At 56.2% G+C, this 17,978-nt stretch overlaps 1 protein-coding gene across 3 annotated transcripts in view; it reads right to left on the bottom strand.

Annotated features, from left to right (window-relative positions):
* The window catches only part of PPP1R37 (protein phosphatase 1 regulatory subunit 37), a 38,611-nt gene extending 22,376 nt beyond the window's left edge, over window positions 1-16,235 (bottom strand). For all 3 annotated transcript variants that reach the window (XM_061173251.1, XM_061173253.1, XM_061173252.1), the window contains exon 1: window positions 15,838-16,235. In XM_061173251.1, coding sequence (XP_061029234.1) covers window positions 15,838-16,039 — 202 coding nt within the window. In that variant the 5' untranslated portion in view covers window positions 16,040-16,235. The remainder of the gene's footprint in view (window positions 1-15,837) is intronic.
* Between the last annotated feature and the right edge of the window lie 1,743 nt (window positions 16,236-17,978).

The following is a 17,978-nucleotide window of genomic DNA, read 5'->3' as shown; positions in this document are numbered from 1 at the left end:
AATGGTTAGGACGCCGTGCTTCCAGTGCAGGGAGCATGGGTTCGATCCCTGGTTGGGGAACTAAGATCTCGCAAGCTACCTGGCATGGCCAAAAAAAAAAAGCAGAAGGAGGGAGAAGAGTGTTGCAGCGGAGGGAACAGCACATGCAAAGGCTCAGAGGAAAGAGAACTGAGGCGCCTCTGGGGAACGGAAGGTCGCTGTCAGGGTCAAATAAGGCAAATGGGCAAGGGACTCAGCATGGGGCTGGGGGCATCGAGGTGCTTGAAAAGGGTCTGCAAGACACTCAGTGGCCCCCTGCTTCCCATCACTGCCACCCACTGAAGTCCTAGGTACCAAGCTCGACAGGCCAAGCTCGGGGAAGGGGACCTCTGAGAAAGCCAGTGCCCGTCAGCAGACAACCAGCCCTGCCAGAACCAGGCCGGCTATTTCAGGCTGCCCGCCCCAGGCTTCCGGGCAGGAGCACCAGATGGCCAGCTGGACTCGGAGGCACTGGGGAGTTTTAGTTTGGAATTTTAAAATCAAGTAACTGTGAGCTGTTTACTGGTCCAGCAAAGGCTCCAGGGATGGACACTGGGTGCCTGGAACTTCTCATTGCCCAACCTGACTTTCCTCCTCTACGAAAGGTGAGTAACACCACTTACCCTCGCGAGGTCTGTTTGGGAACTAAAGGACGTATCATTCATTCTTTACCAAATGATCTGGGCTGGGCAGACAACAGAGAGCAAAACAGATCTGGATCCCCGCCCTTGGGGAGTAATTACTAGGATGGCAAATAATCACACAGATAAAAATGACAAATTATAAGAAAGAAAACACTCTTATAGAACAGAGGTGATGATCATTTAGATTGGAGGGAGTAATTGGGCAAGACCTGTAAGAGAGAGGAACATTTAGGCTGAGACCTAAAAGACTAGTAAGAGTCAGAAACCCATTCATTCCTTCCAATATTTTTCGAGTGCCTATTCTGTGCCGGGCACTGTTCTAGATGCCAGGGCTGCGGCAGTGACCACAGCGCTTGAACGTCCCCTCCAAGTGGCTTACGCTGGAGGAGGCAGGCATAAGACAGTCAGCAGATGCAAGCAGACAGACAGCAACCACACGAAAGTCGCGGAGAGTCTCCCAGGCAGAGGCAAGAGCCAGCGCAGAGCCCTGGCACGTGCATGCTGGAGGAGCTGGGGTATAGGTTCCCGGGGACTCGTTAAGACTGCAGCGGAGGCAGACTGGATGTGCCCAGGGCTCGGGCTGCCCTGGTTTCTGCCACCTTCCGCGAAGGAGCGTGACCTCAGCAAGTGACTGATGGTACCAAGTCACAAAATGAGGGGCCCCACCAGCTTCACCAGGTTGCTTGGCCCGGTGCTCAGCAAACAGTGGCTGCAGTTGTGTTTACAGGAGAACCTCTCCGGAACCTGCTGTCCCTTCGCCTGGGCCTGGCCGCCACTAACACGCCCTCCCCCGACACTGCACTGCCCCCAGGGCCCGGGCTGCTTCCCCCTCCTCTGCGCTCTCTGTTGTGGAGAGCCAGCGAAAGAGCAAAGGGGAAAGTGATTCTTTTTAAGGAGGTTCCCCCGCCTCCACCTTTCCAGCAAGGCAAGTGATAAATGAGGAAAAATATATCTGCATAATGAAATTCCAAACACTCAATATCTGAAATAGACACAGAGTGCTTACAAAAAGTCCCCAAACAAAAATGGGCACAGGGCATGAAGAAGCAACTCCGGGAAGTATGTAACTAACGTGGTAACAATAAACAGGTTAACTACTAGTTAAGGAATGCTCATTAAGGGCTTCCCTGGTGGCGCAGTGGTTAAAATCCGCCTGCCAATGCCGGGGACACGGGTTCGAGCCCTGGTCTGGGAAGATCCCACATGCCGCAGAGCAACTAAGCCCGTGCACCACAACTACTGAAGCCGTTGCACCTAGAGCCCGTGCTCCGCAACAAGAGAAGCCACCACGATGAGAAGCCTGCGCACCGCAACGAAGAGTAGCCCCCGCTCGCCGCAACTAGAGAAAGCCTGCACACAGCAACGAAGACCCAACGCAGCCAAAAACTAATTAATTAATTAATTAATTATTTTTTAAAAAGGAATGCTCATTAAAACAAAATGCCATCTTGGCATCAAGACACCCAAATGCAAGTATTATTCATTTATTCATTCTTTCAAAAAAAAAAAAATCAAGAGATACAACCAAGTCCCTCAAGGTTTCCAGTCCTGTGTGGGCACAGACAGTATGTGAGACTTCAAAGGTTCCTACCCTCTGACCTGCTAAAACCACCTTCTAAGAATTTCTTCCGAGAAAGCTACCCGTGAGGAACAGAAAGATTTATGGACAAGGCTGAACGTCACTGCATTATTCATGCAGCTGAAAACTGGAAAGGACCTAAATGCTCAGCAACGCGGAAATGGCTGGAACAAATGACAACGGCCTGACGATGACGATGGACTTTAATCATGCTTTGTAAAAAATGGAAAAATGAAGCAAAAATGCAGGACATTCAACCGTATACGCAGGCTCCGCCCAGTTTTATTTTTATGCGTCTGTGGCAGTGTATGGAGCCAAAGAAAAGAGATGGGAAGGAAGTGCTCTGGCATTTCACGCTGACGACATTCACGCACATGTGGTGCATGTCGTTTCCGATAAGAGTCTTGCATCTAGAATATATATAGAACTCTTACAGCTCAACCAGAAGACAAATGATCCAATTTTAAAACGGGCAAAGGATCTGAACAGACATTTCTCTCAAGGAGATATACAAGTGCCCAAGAAGCGCGTGAAAAGATGCTCAGCATCATCGGCTGTCAGGGAAATGCAGATCAAAACCACAATGAGACACCACTTCACACCCTCTGGGGTGGCTGGAATCAAAAGGACAGACGGTAACAGCAAGGACGTGGCGTGGAGGGAGCGGAACCCTCATTCAATGGAGGGGAAGGACCAGCGGGGCAGGTGCTTGGGAAAACGGTCTGGCAGTTGCTCAAGTGGTTAGAGTCACCGGATGCCCGAGCAATTTCGCTCCTAGAAACATGAAAGTGTGCAGCCACGCAAAAACCTGAACGTGAATATCCACAGCAGCATCATTCATGACAGCCAGAAAGTGGAAACAACCCAAATGGACATCGACGGATGAAGAGAGCGGTATAGCCACACAACAGAACATTCTGCAGCAGTAAGAAGGAATGAACTACAGACGCACGCACAACGTGGTGAACTCTGTAAACACTATGCTCAGTGAAAGAAGACAGACACAAAAGGCCACGTACTGCATGACTGCGTTTATAGCAAATGTCCAGAAGCTAACGAGACAGAAAGCGGATCAGCAGTGGCCGGAGGGGGTGGGGGAGGGGCGCTGGCGTGGCCGGCTGAGGGGTACAGGGTTTCTTCGGGGGGCAATGAAAATGTTCTAAAATTGACTGTGATGACAGATGTACAATTCTGTGAAAAACTGAACTGTTCTCTTTACACTGGTGAAATGTACGTGAATTACATCTCAATAGAGCTTTTTTAAAAATTCCAGATGGTAAGATTAAGAAGTGATTCTCATTTTCTTCTTTAGACTTTCCATCTCTCTCTCTTTTTTTTTTTTTTACAGTGAACATACCTTACTTTTAAAGTCAGAAAAGAATCCAAGTAGTACGAGCTTGCAGGGTGACTGCATGCCCTTCTCCCCCAGCTGCCCTCACCAGCTCCAGGAAGGCGGCAAGGAGAAAACTGAGCCACACGCAGCACAAGCCTGCTCAGCTGCACAGTGGGCTGGAGACGGCATCTCCATTTCCCCCGAGCCCAAACCCCTGCTACTGCTAATAACGTCACACAGCAAGCCGGGGCGGGGAACCCAGGTTCGCAACAAGGCAGGTCTCTTCACTTGCCCACCCCTAGGACGTGTAACTCTGCCCCTCGAAGCTACAGAGGTGGCCGAGAGCGGCAGAAGCCATCCTGAATGCCAGGCCATCCCTCTCCAGCCTGCTGCCTCACTTACAAAACACGGAGGTTATCCCTCCACACCTGATAACCTGGATGCTGGGAACAGGGAAGGGGCCTGTGCCAGCCCGGGATTCTCACAGCTGGGTGGTCAGTGAGCACAGGCGTCTCGACCCAACAGCTGGTGGCGGCACAGTAAGCCAGATGGCCCTGCCTCACCCACTGAGCTCACCGGCCTGGGAGGTCTTCCCCCAGGACCACACAGGGTCAGGCTGCTGTCAGGCGTGGGAGCTCTAAGCAGGGCTCCACAGAGGGCTCTGTCTCTGGGCTCTGCCAGTACCCACGCCCCAACTCTATCCTAATGGAACGACACTCACTAAGCACCTGCTCTGCGCCTGGAGCTGCGCTAGGGACACAGCAGTGACCAAGACAGCCCAGCCCTGCCCTCCTGGGGCTCAAAGTCCAGTGGGAAGAGAGAGATAGGGCAGGGAAGCCTAGGGAAGCTCAGCACTGCAGATCCTGAGGGCTGAGCCCAGGCCCAGCAGGAAGAAGACCCCCCGAGCCCTACCCCCCCCGAGGAATGCAGCACTTTCTGGTCACTGTGATCAAAGTAGGGAGAGCTGGGTCAGGAAGCAAAGACCCCAAGGAACGAAGGGGATCACAGGACAAGGAGGAAGATGGAGGAAAAGGAGAGAGGATGGAGGCCTGAGCTGGGTGGCTGGAGGCTGGACACCACTGACATCCTCCACCTCCTCCTGTGACACACCTTGTTGCTGGTGGGGCAGGGAATCAGATCACCTGCCACAAAGGTAGAAAGGCACACCAAGTTACCAAAACCTGGGCTCTCTTGCCCTACACCCCCATGATGAGGAGGAGGTCCTGGCACTCACTTCCCTAAACGGTGGGGGTGACCTATGGACAGAGACAGGGAAACACACACAGCGGGAAGAGACCTCACACACCACCTTGCTGCACAGAAAGGGCAGTGCCTTGGCCTACAACCCACAGCAAGTCCACAGCAAAACTGGGTCTGCAACCCCAGACCTGCACTCCCGCACTCCACTGGGCTGGCCAGCTTGGGGGTCTGGCAGATCTGGCAGGGGCACTCGGTGCCCTCCTCCTCTCTTCATACTTCCTTTTCTGGCCCTGGGCTACGTGAGGGCGGGGCCCACCTAGTACCTGAGGCCCAGCATCCCACTGCGCTTCCTTCTCCACCTACCATACAAGCTCCTGCTCAGAGCCAGGCTCAGTGCCACATGCTGTGGGCACCAGGGGATACAGTGGCACCAAACCAAACCCACCCCTGCCCTCATGATGCTTACCGTCAAGTGGGCAAGAGAGAATATCCGCAGGCCTGCAGATAAACAGATCGTTGACACCTCATGGCGGGAACCTATTTAGTGGGCCGGGAAAGAAGGGTTTGCTGGTACCTGAAGGACAAGCTAGAGCTGTGACAGCAAGGACAGGATGTGGAGAGCTCCTCGCATGTAGGAACTGAAAAGAAGCCACCGCACTTGAACCCAGAGAGGACATGGGGAAGGGAGAGCCCAGTCGTGGTCAGCGACGGTGGTGGGGACCGGCCTCCTAAGCTGTTTTAGGGATTCTGCATGGGGTGTGAAAGGCAGTGGGGGGGAAGTGGGCCGTAAGTGTGACTGGAAGCTGGGGAGTAACAAGGTCCGCTTTTTCAGGAACGGAGGAGGGGCACGAGAGGGCAGGGAGAGCAGTCAGGACTCCTCCACCTGGCTCACAGCAGAGCGAGGTGCAGGCAAGGAATGAATGAATGAATGGATGGATGGAAGCATGAACAAGTGATCCAACGAGCATCCTCCTTGGCCCCTGCTCTCCTTTGGGCCCCGAGGCGCTGGCCTGGGGCACTCGCTGGCAGACCCACTTTGCTCAGCGTCCTTGTGGCACCTGGGTGTGTTCAGTGGTTTGCCTCCTCCAGGGAGCCAGACGGACAAGATGTCGTCCCTCACGGCGCTGCTAGGTCCAGTGGGGGGAGATGGACCCAAACAAATAACCACAGCGTGAGGAGGTGTCATGGGAACCTGGAAGAGCAGAGCAGCACTCTGTGTGGGGACGACCTGTGCGCCAGCGCAGGAAGGCTGAGCACCGGGAATCGGGACCGAGGAGGACAGACACCAGCTGGGGAAGGGCTCCCACCAGGCTCAGGGGCGTGGCCTCTACCCTGTGGTGACGAAGGAGCCCGTGGAGGCTTTTCGGGAACAGAGGATGAGCCCCCCCCCCCCCCCGTGCCTTCTGGTTCAAACACGGCTCCTCCCCTTACTATCTGTGTGGCCTTGGCACCCGTGAGCCTCAGCTTTCCCTTCTGCCTGCTGTGAAGAGCTTAGATCACCATCATCATCATCGCCATCCCAAAGCATGACCCTCCGCAGGGTCACTTCCCTGGCGTTTGCTTTCATCTTCCGGCAGTCCCACCCTTCCTCCCTCCCACCAGCCCTGTTGCTCTGAGGAACCCAGTGAGTTCAGCTGGGAAGGTGCTTTGCTTTGCACAAAGGGGAGGGCTGCCCAGAACACGAGCGGCTCTCCCACTACACTGCTGACAGCAGCTGGCAGGAGACTAAGGCTGTGGAGAGACGGAGGGGTGGGCGTGAAGGTGGCTCACGAGTCCGACCCCAATGGGTTCCAAGAGGGGCCCGCCCACCCGACCAGGGAGGACATCCCAGCTGGGATCCAACAAGGCCTCCGCAGAATCAGACCACAGGGCTCCCACCCCAGGCTTCCGCTGGAAAGGGAGAGGGTGTCAGGCAAGTGACATGAGCCGAACGGCTGCCAGCAGACACTTCCAAGCTGCCACCCCCACCTTGAGGCAACGGCTCCACAGCAGTTGCAGAAAGTAAGGCAGGGGGTGAGAATAACTTTACAGAGTGCCCACTGTGTACCTCCATCCCCCACCAATCCATCGACATGAGGGCCTGCGGAGCGCCAGGCACCACGAGAAGTTCTGGGGACCCAGAGGGTAGCCAAACCAAGATGGGCTCTGCCTTCGTGGAACTGCCTTCCCAACAGGGGGGGAAACAACCAAAGCATGATGGCTGTCGATCATTCCTGTGGCCACCTGGCCTCGGAACCCCCTTCCTGGAACACGGGTCCCCCTCCATCTCTCCCATACCAACTGAAAACGCCAGACCCCAGCCTCCTGTTGCAGCTCTAGCCTGGAAAGCCCCCCGCAGAGGGAGCTGCCCTAACACGAGCAGCACCGGGGCCAGGGTGGGCGATGATGGTGGCAGCCGGGAAGCGGTGACGTCCAGGACCCAGGGCATTCTCACCAGATCTGCTGGAGTTGGAGTGTGCTCCTGGCTGCGAAGGCCCCGGGCCTGGCTCCTCACAGAGAGCCAGAAACCTCTGAAATAGACTCCTCGTCTGCCAAAATAGCTTCACGAATGAGCAAATTGTGACACAGGGAGGTTTTGGGACATGCCTGAATTCCTGCAGCTGCAGTCACACCAGGCAGAGTGCTCGCCTATCCCATCCAGCCCAGGGTCACGGGACGGTCAGCCTGCTCTCAGAGAGGAGGGAGCCCGGGCAGGCTCAAGAGGGACACGACCCCATTCAACTCTAACAAGCCCTTACTGAGTGCCGGCAGTAGCTGGTTACTGGTCCAGTCGCTTCCCAAGTTCCGAATAATCTAATCCTCAATCCCCATACAAATGGGGATACTGAGGCAGAGAAGCTGGGCGACCACCTCAGGGCAGAGCCGGACTGGCACCGGCACGCTCCAAAGCCCGAGCCCTAGGCTGCCTCTCCTGTTACTACCGTTTCACTGATACGGGAATGAGGTCCACTGGGGCTCCATGGTCTCCTACCGGAAACTCTAGGACCACATATTCTAGAATTCAGAATTTCCTGGCTTTCAGAAAGGTGATAGGATACCTACTATTGAAATATTATGTAAGACCCCCAGCAGGGCCTGGGTCAGATTTTAGAGCTTTCTGGATCCGGGAAGTGTGGGACCTAAGGGGATTTTACAGGTGAAGCCAGTTGCTGAGGTCACAAGGGGGAGGTAGTGCGAGCACCCAAGTGCACAGCGGCCCCACTGCCCACCACGTCACCCAAGGGCAGCAGGAACTAACGGGTGTGGGGGGGGGGGGTGCTGGAGCTCAGAGACCCAAGGAGAGAACGGATGGGGGAAACTGTCACCTTGGAAGTGTTAGGGAGAACACTGCAATGGCAAAACCTTCTGGGGGAGGGGGAGGTTCAGATAAATCTGGTGAATAAATCAAGAAGTCAAATGTCAGCTACTAGGGGTTTCCCTGGTGGCGCAGTGGTTAAGAATCCGCCTGCCAATGCAGGGGTCACAGGTTCAAGCCCCGGTCCGGGAAGACCCCACATGCTGCGGAGCAACTAAGCCCATGCACCACAACTACTGAGCCTGCGCTCTAGAGCCCGCGAGACACAACTACTGAGCCCGTGTGCCGCAACTACTGAAGCCCGCACGCCTAGAGCCCGTGCTCCGCAACAAGAGAAACCACCGCAATGAGAAGCCCGCGCACCACAACTAAGAGTAGCCCCGTGCACCGCAACTAGAGAAAGCCCGCGCGCAGCAACGAAGACCCAACGCAGCCAAAAATAAATAAATTAATTAATTAATTAAATAAATCTATTAAAAAAAAAAAGTCAGCTACTGGCCAGTGCAGGGCCACATGGAGCCAAGAGTCTACAGGCTCGTGGCCCATGGCTACCTCCCTGGTCCCCAGCCTCGGTCTCACCCTCCTCACGCCACACTCCCAGAAGGTCCTGATGAAAACAGTAGGCATGCCCCTTCTGCTGGCTCCCCGCCACCCTCAGGCTAACAGCCTACAAGGCCCCACCTGGGTGGTCCCCCCCAGCCTTCTCCAGTCTCACCTCCGACCCTCCTGCCGCCACCTCCAGACTTCCGACTCCAGTAAGATCGGCTGTTTTCTCCTCCCAGATGCTCCTCGCTGGCTCCCTCTGCCTCCAGCCCTTCGCACGTACGTACGATGCTCCTCAGCGGGCTAACTCCAGTGATTTCTTTAGGCCTGAGATGGCCCTTCCTCCAAGAAGCCACCTTTGCCCTGCCCGTCAGCCCTCAGCTCTTCCCCGTCAGGGTCCTGGGCACCCCAGTTTGATTAGAACTGTTTACTGTGTGTCTCCCTCACTCAGCTGTGACCTCCATGGAGGCGGGGCCGGGCCTGTCTTCCTCCTGGACCCCTAACACTGGCATTCGCTAAATGAGAGGCTGCTCACGCATTCGGCCGGGATGTACCTACCATGTGCCGACACTGTGTAGCACAGGAGGAACGTGGGCCAAGGGTCAGAATAAGGACCCGATGCTGAGGACAGAGAAGCTGCGCGAACCTCCCAGGACTCCGGAGCTGTCCAAGAACCACGGCGAGCCCCTCCTGAGTGCCAGCCAGCTGGGCCCTTCACTCAGTCTGCTTCTCATCCCTCCACTACCCGGCGAGGCCGGAATCGTCATCTCCGTCTTACAAAGGGTTATGGGTTCAAGATGAAGAAGCTACACAGCATGCAGAACTGGATGCAGCAACTTGCCGAAGCTCACACAGCCGGGACACAGGGACCAAGAGCGCAGGCCCCACAGCCAGACTGCCTGGGTTTGAATCCCAGCTCCCCGCTGCCTGGCTTTGTGGCGACCTCAGGCAAGTGACCTCGCCTCTCTGTGCTTCTATTTCCTCACCTACGAACTGGAAGGAATAGCACCTACCTCCCGGGCGGCTGGGAGATGTAACAGAGATACACACTCAGCCCAGCAGTGGGCACGTGAGAGCAGTGAGCAGTGACTGCTAGGGTCACCCGCAGAGCAGGGACTTCGGCCTGGGCCCCTCCATGCTCGACCGCAGCAGGCTGCCCGCCCAAACCACATTTCTGCAGTTCCCCCAAGTCCGGCACTTCAATTCGCTCTAAAACAAGTCTATGAGGCCAACCCCGGCCAACCCCCGAACTGAGGTCTGGAAGGCAGCCCTGGGACTGAGTGCTGAGTGGCTGAGCTGAATCAGGGGCCCTCAGCAGAAGGACAGCCAAACCTGGCCGTCTGGGGAGCTTTCTAGAAACACAGATTCCTGGCCTCCATTCCCAGAAGCTGCCGCAGTCACGGCCAGTCCAGCCCAGGGCGTCTGGCTCCACGCTTCTTAATACTTTTGCAGCCAAACGCCTGTGAGAGACAGGAGACGCCTGGCTCCCAGAAACATGCGCTCACACCGCCGACGACCCCCCGGATGACCGTGTGCCGAGCGCCCGCGGTGAGGGGACCCCGTGGGGCCCGAGAGCTCCCCTCGGGGCGCTGAGGGAGAGCCCCGTCCGGGCACAGGCCAATCAAGTCCTCCCAGAAGCTTTCTCCCAAATGCCACGGTGGCACATGAGATCTGACGGAAAGCCTCACTCTCCTGCCACCCATCGCCCCGTCTGGTGCCCCGAGCCCTCCTGGGCGCCAGACAGAGGTCACAGAGGTGACTCTCGTGGTCTTCGCCCTTGAAGAGGGAAACACGATGAGAACACAAATAAAGTGCAGGGGGTGGAAGGACGGAGGGCGGCCCACCTGAGCCCCAGGGCGCAGAGGGCCCGGCCTGGCGGAGCAGGCGCTCCCCACACAGGCCCGTCCACACAGTCGGGTCCCCACGGGGCAGAGGGCCGGGGAGCCGGGCCATTCTACAGAGGGGACCAAGGCTCAGGGGGCAGCCGTAACTTGTCGACAGTCATGGCCAGCGTCTGAGAGGCTGCAGCTTATGCTTTGAGTCTCGACTCTTGGTGCCCTTGCTGCCTCTCAGGCTGGGGGAGGGCTGAGACAGGCTGATTGAGTTTCAGCTCAGAGAGACTGGGCAACTTGTCCAGAGTCACCCAGCTTGGAACGGACAGGATCACCCTGTTAGGGATGTCGGGGCACTCGTCTCGGAGGAATAGGCCTCTGAGGGACAGACAGCAGGGTTCTGACGAGGGAAACGCTGGGGGAGACAGCACCGCACTGAGGGCGGGGGCGGAAGGCTGGCAACGAAGGAATAACGAGGGGAACACCCACCGAGTGCTTGCTGTGGACGCTGTTTTCTCGCTTAATCCTCACCACCCTGAGGAGGTACTAATGTCTGCTGTATTTTACAGACAGAAGAATCACAGACAGAGAACAATTGCCCAAAGTCACACGGCAGAGTCTACGTGCCAACACCGGCAGTAGGAGGTGAGGTTGGGCCCACATGGAAATCTGGGCGAAAGCATCAAAGCCACCCCCCACGACCCCACTCCCTACTCCCCAGCAAGACCACCCACCACTTAGGCTAAAACGAGCCATTAACTAGTAAGAGAGCCTCTTCCCACCAATGACAGGTACCTTCTCACCAGTCCAACCAGTTTCAAGGACTAAATTTGCAGCACGGGTTTCAATGAGACCAAACAGTAAGGCATTTATTTCCATCCTCTCTGATCGTCATTTAAGAACATCATGGCCTGTGTACGTATAGCTGGTTCACTTTGTTATAAAGCAGAAACTAACACACCACTGTAAAGCAATTATGCTCCAATAAAGATGTTAAAAAAAAAAAAAAAAATCATGGCCACCGTCCCCACCACCCCTCCCCCCTCGCCCCCCCCAGCCTCGAAGCTTGGGTGGCTAGAGGTGGGCACGTTCCAGCCCCCTGCACCTTGCAGACACCTCCACTTCACATGAGGAGCTTCCTGGTGGGCACAACTCCCCTACCCCCACTCCAGGACAGACTCCGCAGGCTGGAGGTCAGGGAGTGGGGAATGAGTCATGGGCAGGGCTGGAGGGAGGGGGAGACAGCCTCCCAGACCACGGCCAGTGTCATGTGCTCTCCGATGCCTGCCTTGCAAACCCCATGTCTCCTCCCCACACGGCGTTCAGCTGGGACTGGGGAGACAGCTGAGCCTCAGGTCATTCTTGCAGTTTGGTCTGAAGAGTTCCTGGTACACAACCGGCCCTGGTCCTCAGAGGAGCTGGGAACACAGGGCCTGCCGCCATGGGACTGGGGGGCGGGGGCGTGCACCAGGCCAGCCCCTCCTCCGCTGGCATCCGCTTCCACCCCCCTAGGGAGAGTGGAGCGCACCCGTGCCCAGCCTGGCAGTACTGAGGCAGCCTCCTCCCCAGCTTCACCTCCCGTCCACTCGCAACCGGCTTGCCGCAGAGACCCTGCCCCACCAGGTCCACGCCCTCCATTCAGATATCCTGGGTGGTCAGCAGGGCAGGGATCACAATTTCACAGATGAGGAAACAAACAAGCTCAGCAAGAATAAGTGCCTTGCTGGAGCCACAGCATGCTGCGGCCAGGGCTGGCCTGGAAGCGCACCCTGGCTAGATGGACCCCAAGTATGGCCTGGCCTCACCCCTTCCAAAACGGTTGCACACATGCCCCTGGCGCTCATTCAACCATGATAACTGTTGTGTCTTTTGAGGGGCTGAGTAGAAACGAGGACAGACAGTGTCTATTCCTCCATTCCAGCGGGGGAAAGAGACCACCAAAACGAAATAAACACGTATGGTAACAGCAGATGGCCTTTAGTGCAATGAGAAAATAAGCAGGCCCCTGGCACTGGGGGCAGGCGGGGACACCATGTGACATGGGAGCCAGGGAAGGCCCTTCTGAGTGCTGGGCCGGGTTGAGCCTCTGTAGGCCTGAGACCTTCCTGCACCATCTCCCTCCTTCAGATGTCTGGTCTCCAGGAACCCCCCAACACATGACCTCTGACAGGGCCTGACGGGGCTCTCGCCTTAGGCAGACACCCCCAGAGGCTCCCACCCAGCTGGGCCACCAACAAGTCTCAGTCCCAGCCCTCCTCCACCCCAGTCAGAGGCTGTGTCAGGGCCCAGCTGAGCTCTCCTCCCAGGGCAAGGCTCTGCTGAACGGGCGCCCTGTGCTGGGGCCCCAATTCCTCTAGTGGCTGCTTGCTCCCAGCTCCCAGCTCCCAGCTCCTGCACCTCCTGGCCCAGGCAACTTCTCCAACTCTGCGATGGAGAACAGCTTCTGAAGGACCTCTCTTCCAATTCAGATCCGCCAGCTCCTCCCTCACCCTTGGCCTTGGGGTCGTGTCACCACAGCAGGCCCCAGAATGACTCCTTCCTCACCCTTCCCACTAGGGCCACAGCTCAAATGACACCCCCTGTGCTTTCCCACAGTTTACAGACCAACTCCAACGAATCTCCTGCCCCTCCTCCAAGTCTGGCCGGCTCCTCCCTGAAGCCCCCAGCCAAGATCCTTGGCTCTCTCAACGAGGCAGTCCCTTGGCCTGACCTTCCACAGCCTGGGGGGCGAGCCTCCACCTCCCTCAGTCCCAGGCCAGCCAACCCCTGCACCGTCCTCCTCAGGCACGGAGGTGAGCCACCAGCCCCTCAGCACTGCCAGGCCCGCCAAATCCCATCATCCAAACTCACCAACTCCACCAACGCCCCCTCCTCTGCCTGGGGCCCAAGCTCACCCAACTCCTTCCCTGTCAGGTCAATTGCAACCCCTCTCCCCGGCCCAGACGGATGAAAAAAATCGATCCATTTCTCCATGTCATCACCTCTCCACCTCAGACCCACCGACTCCTCCAGAGTGTGAGTCCACAGCAGTCCTTGCTGTCCCTCCCTAAACTTCCAGGAATGGGAGACTCCCCCAGCCCGTGAGCTATCACCACCTCCACCCCTTACCGGGGGCAGACCAGTCAGCGACCATCCTCTCAACCCCTCCCAGCCAGACGCCAACTGACCCTCTTTCTCGACATTCTTCCCGCCCCCCTGGGGGCCCCCCCCCCAGAAACTCCTTCACTGCATCTCCACAACTGCCCACAAGAGGAAAAAAAACAACAACAACAAAAACAGAACCGGACTGAATCTGCCTGGATAACAGCAGCTGCTATTTATGTGGCAGGAACTTACAAGGACTATCTTATTTAATCCTCACAACTACTCCACAGTAGAAATTAGCACCTCCATTTGCAGAGAAAGAAACAGGAGGCTCAGAGAGGAAAAATGGCTTCCCCAAAGCCCAACAGCTGGTAACACACAGCTGTTCCCCTTCTGGGAACCTGCAGACCAGAAACTTTCCCCCACTCGCACCCCCTCCACGCGCCAGAATCTCCAACTACGCTAAAGCCCACAGACGGAACATCTTCCCCTCGCCTTGCCCCAAGCCCACAAGCGGACTACCATTCTGGCCCTCTCCTGGAAGCCTGTGAGCGGAGACATCCAGGCCCCAGCTCCGTGAACCAACTCCTCTAGGCTGGCCCCTAAAATGACCGGTGGCACCTAACATCTCCCCTAAAATGACCAACGACTGCAACTTTATGAAGGTTCATCCTGGCCAATCACTTTCCACACACAATCTTATTCTGTCCCCTCTGAAACCCTGTGACGTGAGTATTCTCACCCACTTACAGACGGGGAACTGAGGCTCTGAGGCGTTAGGTACCCAGCCTGAGGTCATGCTCTGGGTAAACGGGAGTCAGGACTGAACTGGAGCACCGGCTCATCACCACCCTGCTCTGCCTCTCCAGGTCCTTCCCGCGTCCTGCTGAGCTCCCTGGACTGGATATCACGCTGTAGCCGAGGCCCATTCCAACTCTTCCCTTCCTCAGCCCCAGTCCCCCAAGCCCTCCAACCCAAAAGTGCCCGCCTACGCCCGGGGCCAAGAGCCCAGGGACTGGGCTGGCTCCCAAGGCCAAGAATTTTAAATTAACCACCATCTCTTTAACAATAAATGGCCAAGATGGCATTTATGGTGGTTCCCCGTGTGTTCAGCTTCCAGTTCCCACGTCTCCCACTCTCACATCAAAGCCACCAAATCCTCCACTGCCCACAGACTAGCAACAGTTCCTCCTCTCTCCCCAGGGCCAACAGACCAACGTCTGTAGAGCCGGGGCCAGGCTGATCCCTCTCTTCGCAGGCTCCATCCCAGCAAGACTGCCAGACCTGGCCAGGACTCAACCCTGCCAATCCACCCCTGAAGCAACTTTCCACCTTCCCAGCTCTACGGATAAGACACACTCTTCCAACTGCCGTTTCAGTTTCAACACTGAGCCGACCTTCTCCAGAGGACATACAGCCCATGGACCTGCTCTCTCTCCCCACACCTCAAGCCACCAAACTTCTTCAATGCTCTCACCTTCAACTGACTGGCAACTCCAATTCCCCGATGCTTCCTCGGGGGAATTAAAAATTAAAAAAAACCCTCCTAGAGCCAGGCTCCAAAGTTTCTCTGCTCCTGAATGACTGACAATGCTCTGCTTCCCTTTTTTTTTTGGGGGGGGGGGAGAGGAAAAGGAGGCACGCAGTGACTTTTCTTCTTCTTAATGCCAAGACTGAATATCTCCTCTACCTTACCCACCCCCAAACTGACCACCAACTCTGCTACTTTTCTGGCAAGTTTGTTTACTTTGACTCCCTTTTCCCAACCCCAGGATCTACTGACTGGTCTAGAGGCATAGTCCAGGTTTATTCCTCTTCCTTCTTTCACCCAAGGAAGTGAACCACATGACCATCCCTTGCCCCGAGGCTTGCAGACCAGCAAGTTAACCTTTCTGTCCCCATGGGCCCATCAAACTCCTCCAACTGCCCTTCCAGCGCCAATGTTGACCCACTCTTCCTCCCCTGACTGCTCTATCCTTCTCTGGGGAAACTATAAACTCAAAGGCTACCGCCCTCCTAATCTCCCAAGCCACCAAACTTTCTTTGATTGCTCACCGTTTCAATTCCTAAAAAGATCACCTTCAGCGTCCCTTGGGAGGGGGGAATGAGGGGGGAGTAGCATAAACCAGCTACTTTTCACCTTCCCAACCCAACGGCCACCTCCGCTCTAACACTCTCCACCTCTAAACTGACGACTGTCTCCTTAAATCATCATTAGGTGCAACTTATTGAGCTCCACCTCTGTGCTGGGCTCTGCACTGACTCCCAGGTCCCCCACCAGCCCTCCTCCACGCTCCAGCCGTAGCTACCGTGTCTCCAGGGGTCTTTGGGTTCCACAGCTCCGGACACAATATCTTCGTCGGAGGGGAACGTGACGCGCTTGGCCGCAGCCTTGAGGCGCCCGTCGGCCGGGGGCGATGCGGGACTGGGAGACGGGGCCTCGGCGGGGGCCTCCTCGGCTTCGCCGTCCGCGCCCGGCCCGGGCGGCGCCTCCTGCGGCGGGACCTCCATCGCCGCCGCCGCCTCCTCACGGGGGCCCTGGGGACATGCCCCGGGCCCCGGACTTGTCTCTCCGGGCCCTCCCGCCGTCCCGGGTCATGGGCTCAGCCACTGCTTCAGGCGCCGCCTCCGTCCGCTCTCCTGGTCGTCGTAGTCGTCGCCGCCGGGAGCTCGAGCGCGCCTCCCCCGAGCCCCGTGTGCGCCTGCTCATTCGCAGCCGCACTTTCGTTAAGGGCCGGTGAGACCGCCGAGTACCCAGAAAAGCAGAAAATCAATTTAAGTTATTTGCAGGTAGAGTTGTCTCGTGCGTTGTTAAAGGGAGGAAACAAAAGGCAGAAAGAGCCACAGGGAAAAGAAACGTGAGCAGTGAATCTGCAGAGCCGGAACTGCAGAATATGAGGGGCGGGGCGAGGTGGACGCCGTCTCCCAGAGCAGCGCGCAAGCGCGAACCTGAGCCCCCACCCCCACCCCCACCCCGCCTCCCCGCTTTAATCTAGATAACTAATGTTTATGCTCTCACACATTCGTCACGAGCTCAGGCACGGAGAAGGGTATGGAGTTGATAGAAGTAAAGATATCTGCTTGGTGGGGCTAGGCCAACTGGTAAGGAGAGAAGTAAAGAGATGGAGAACTTGAAAGGGAAGGCGACAGAAGCTGTGTTGAATATATGAGTACAGGTGATGGATGCGGACAGAGGGATCATCCGCCTGCAGACGAAGCCAGTCCCCACTTGCTGGTTAGTCTCTAGCCTTCCATTTGCAGACTGCGGCTTCATCAATAACCCTCTGTATTTGGATAGCGTTGTATAAAATACAATTTAAATTTAAAAATTGAAATAGGAGCCCATAAGGAATATTATAGCCCTGATTTAAGTTTTTTTAAAAACTGAACGAAGGAAGAAATGCCAAAAGCAAGGGACCAATCTACCCACCAAAATACTGGGCGATGGACCAGGTAGATCACGGAGCCAGTAACGAACTAGCACGAACTCAAGCCACGCCCCCATAAGGGCTCGATTCAGTCGCTTAGTATTCGCATCCGCACTTTCTCCACGCTATCCCAGCCCAACAAGCAACTCGAGGAAGGAGGAGCTAAAACCAAAAAAGGACACATGGGGAGGAGCAGGCGACGTCGTTGCTTAGGCAACTCGAAAGCTAGGCCCAGGAGTCGCCAAAGGTAGCTCTGTGAATGGACATATGGGAGCTGAGGCTCTCCACATGCTTCACTCAACTTCATTGGCCACCGCACTTTGACGACTGAGGAAGAACAAAGCAAATCTCATCTATATTTAATGGAATCTTCACTTACCTTCTTAAATAGATGGGACTACAAAGGGGGCAGAAATTACTTTTTAAAAGTAAATCTAAAAAAAAAAAAAAAGTAAATCTGCTGAGGGAATTCCCTGGCGATCCAGTGGTTAGGACTCTGCGCTTCCACTGCAGGGGGCAAGAGTCCGGAATCTAAGATCCCGCATGCCGCCCGCGGCGGCCAAATAAATACAAATCTGCTGAAAGACTACTACTAATGGGGCTAAGTAAAGCGAGTGATACGGACGGCCACGCTACACAGCTGGGGTGAAATGGAGAAAGGGCAAAGTTTCACCCTAACCCTTAATCCTCTGCCTTTTCCCAGTGGTGCCGCCACACAGGGTTAGACAGGTCCCAACCAGTCCCCGTATGGGCGGGGAAGCGAATCTGCCCACCCAGAGGACAGGCAATAGGAGGAGCCCTTGCGCGTGACCATGTGACCCAATGCGAGCCGCGCAACTCGCTATGGACATCCTAGACCACCCGAAAAAGAAATAAAGTACAAATCTCCCAAGTCTAGCATCCAGGTCGCTCCAGCGTTCCCAGAGACTAGCGGGAGGTCCAATCACCACACCTTTATCGGAGTTCCTCCCACTCCCTTGACGTGTCCTCCCCTTCCTGGCCCAGCTCCACGGGATTCAGCC

The sequence above is a fragment of the Eubalaena glacialis genome, chromosome 18, assembly GCF_028564815.1.
Source record: "Eubalaena glacialis isolate mEubGla1 chromosome 18, mEubGla1.1.hap2.+ XY, whole genome shotgun sequence".
In the NCBI taxonomy this organism is placed as follows: domain Eukaryota; kingdom Metazoa; phylum Chordata; class Mammalia; order Artiodactyla; family Balaenidae; genus Eubalaena; species Eubalaena glacialis.
Note: the sequence above shows the minus strand (reverse complement) of the source record. Positions and strands in the feature narration are given on the sequence as shown.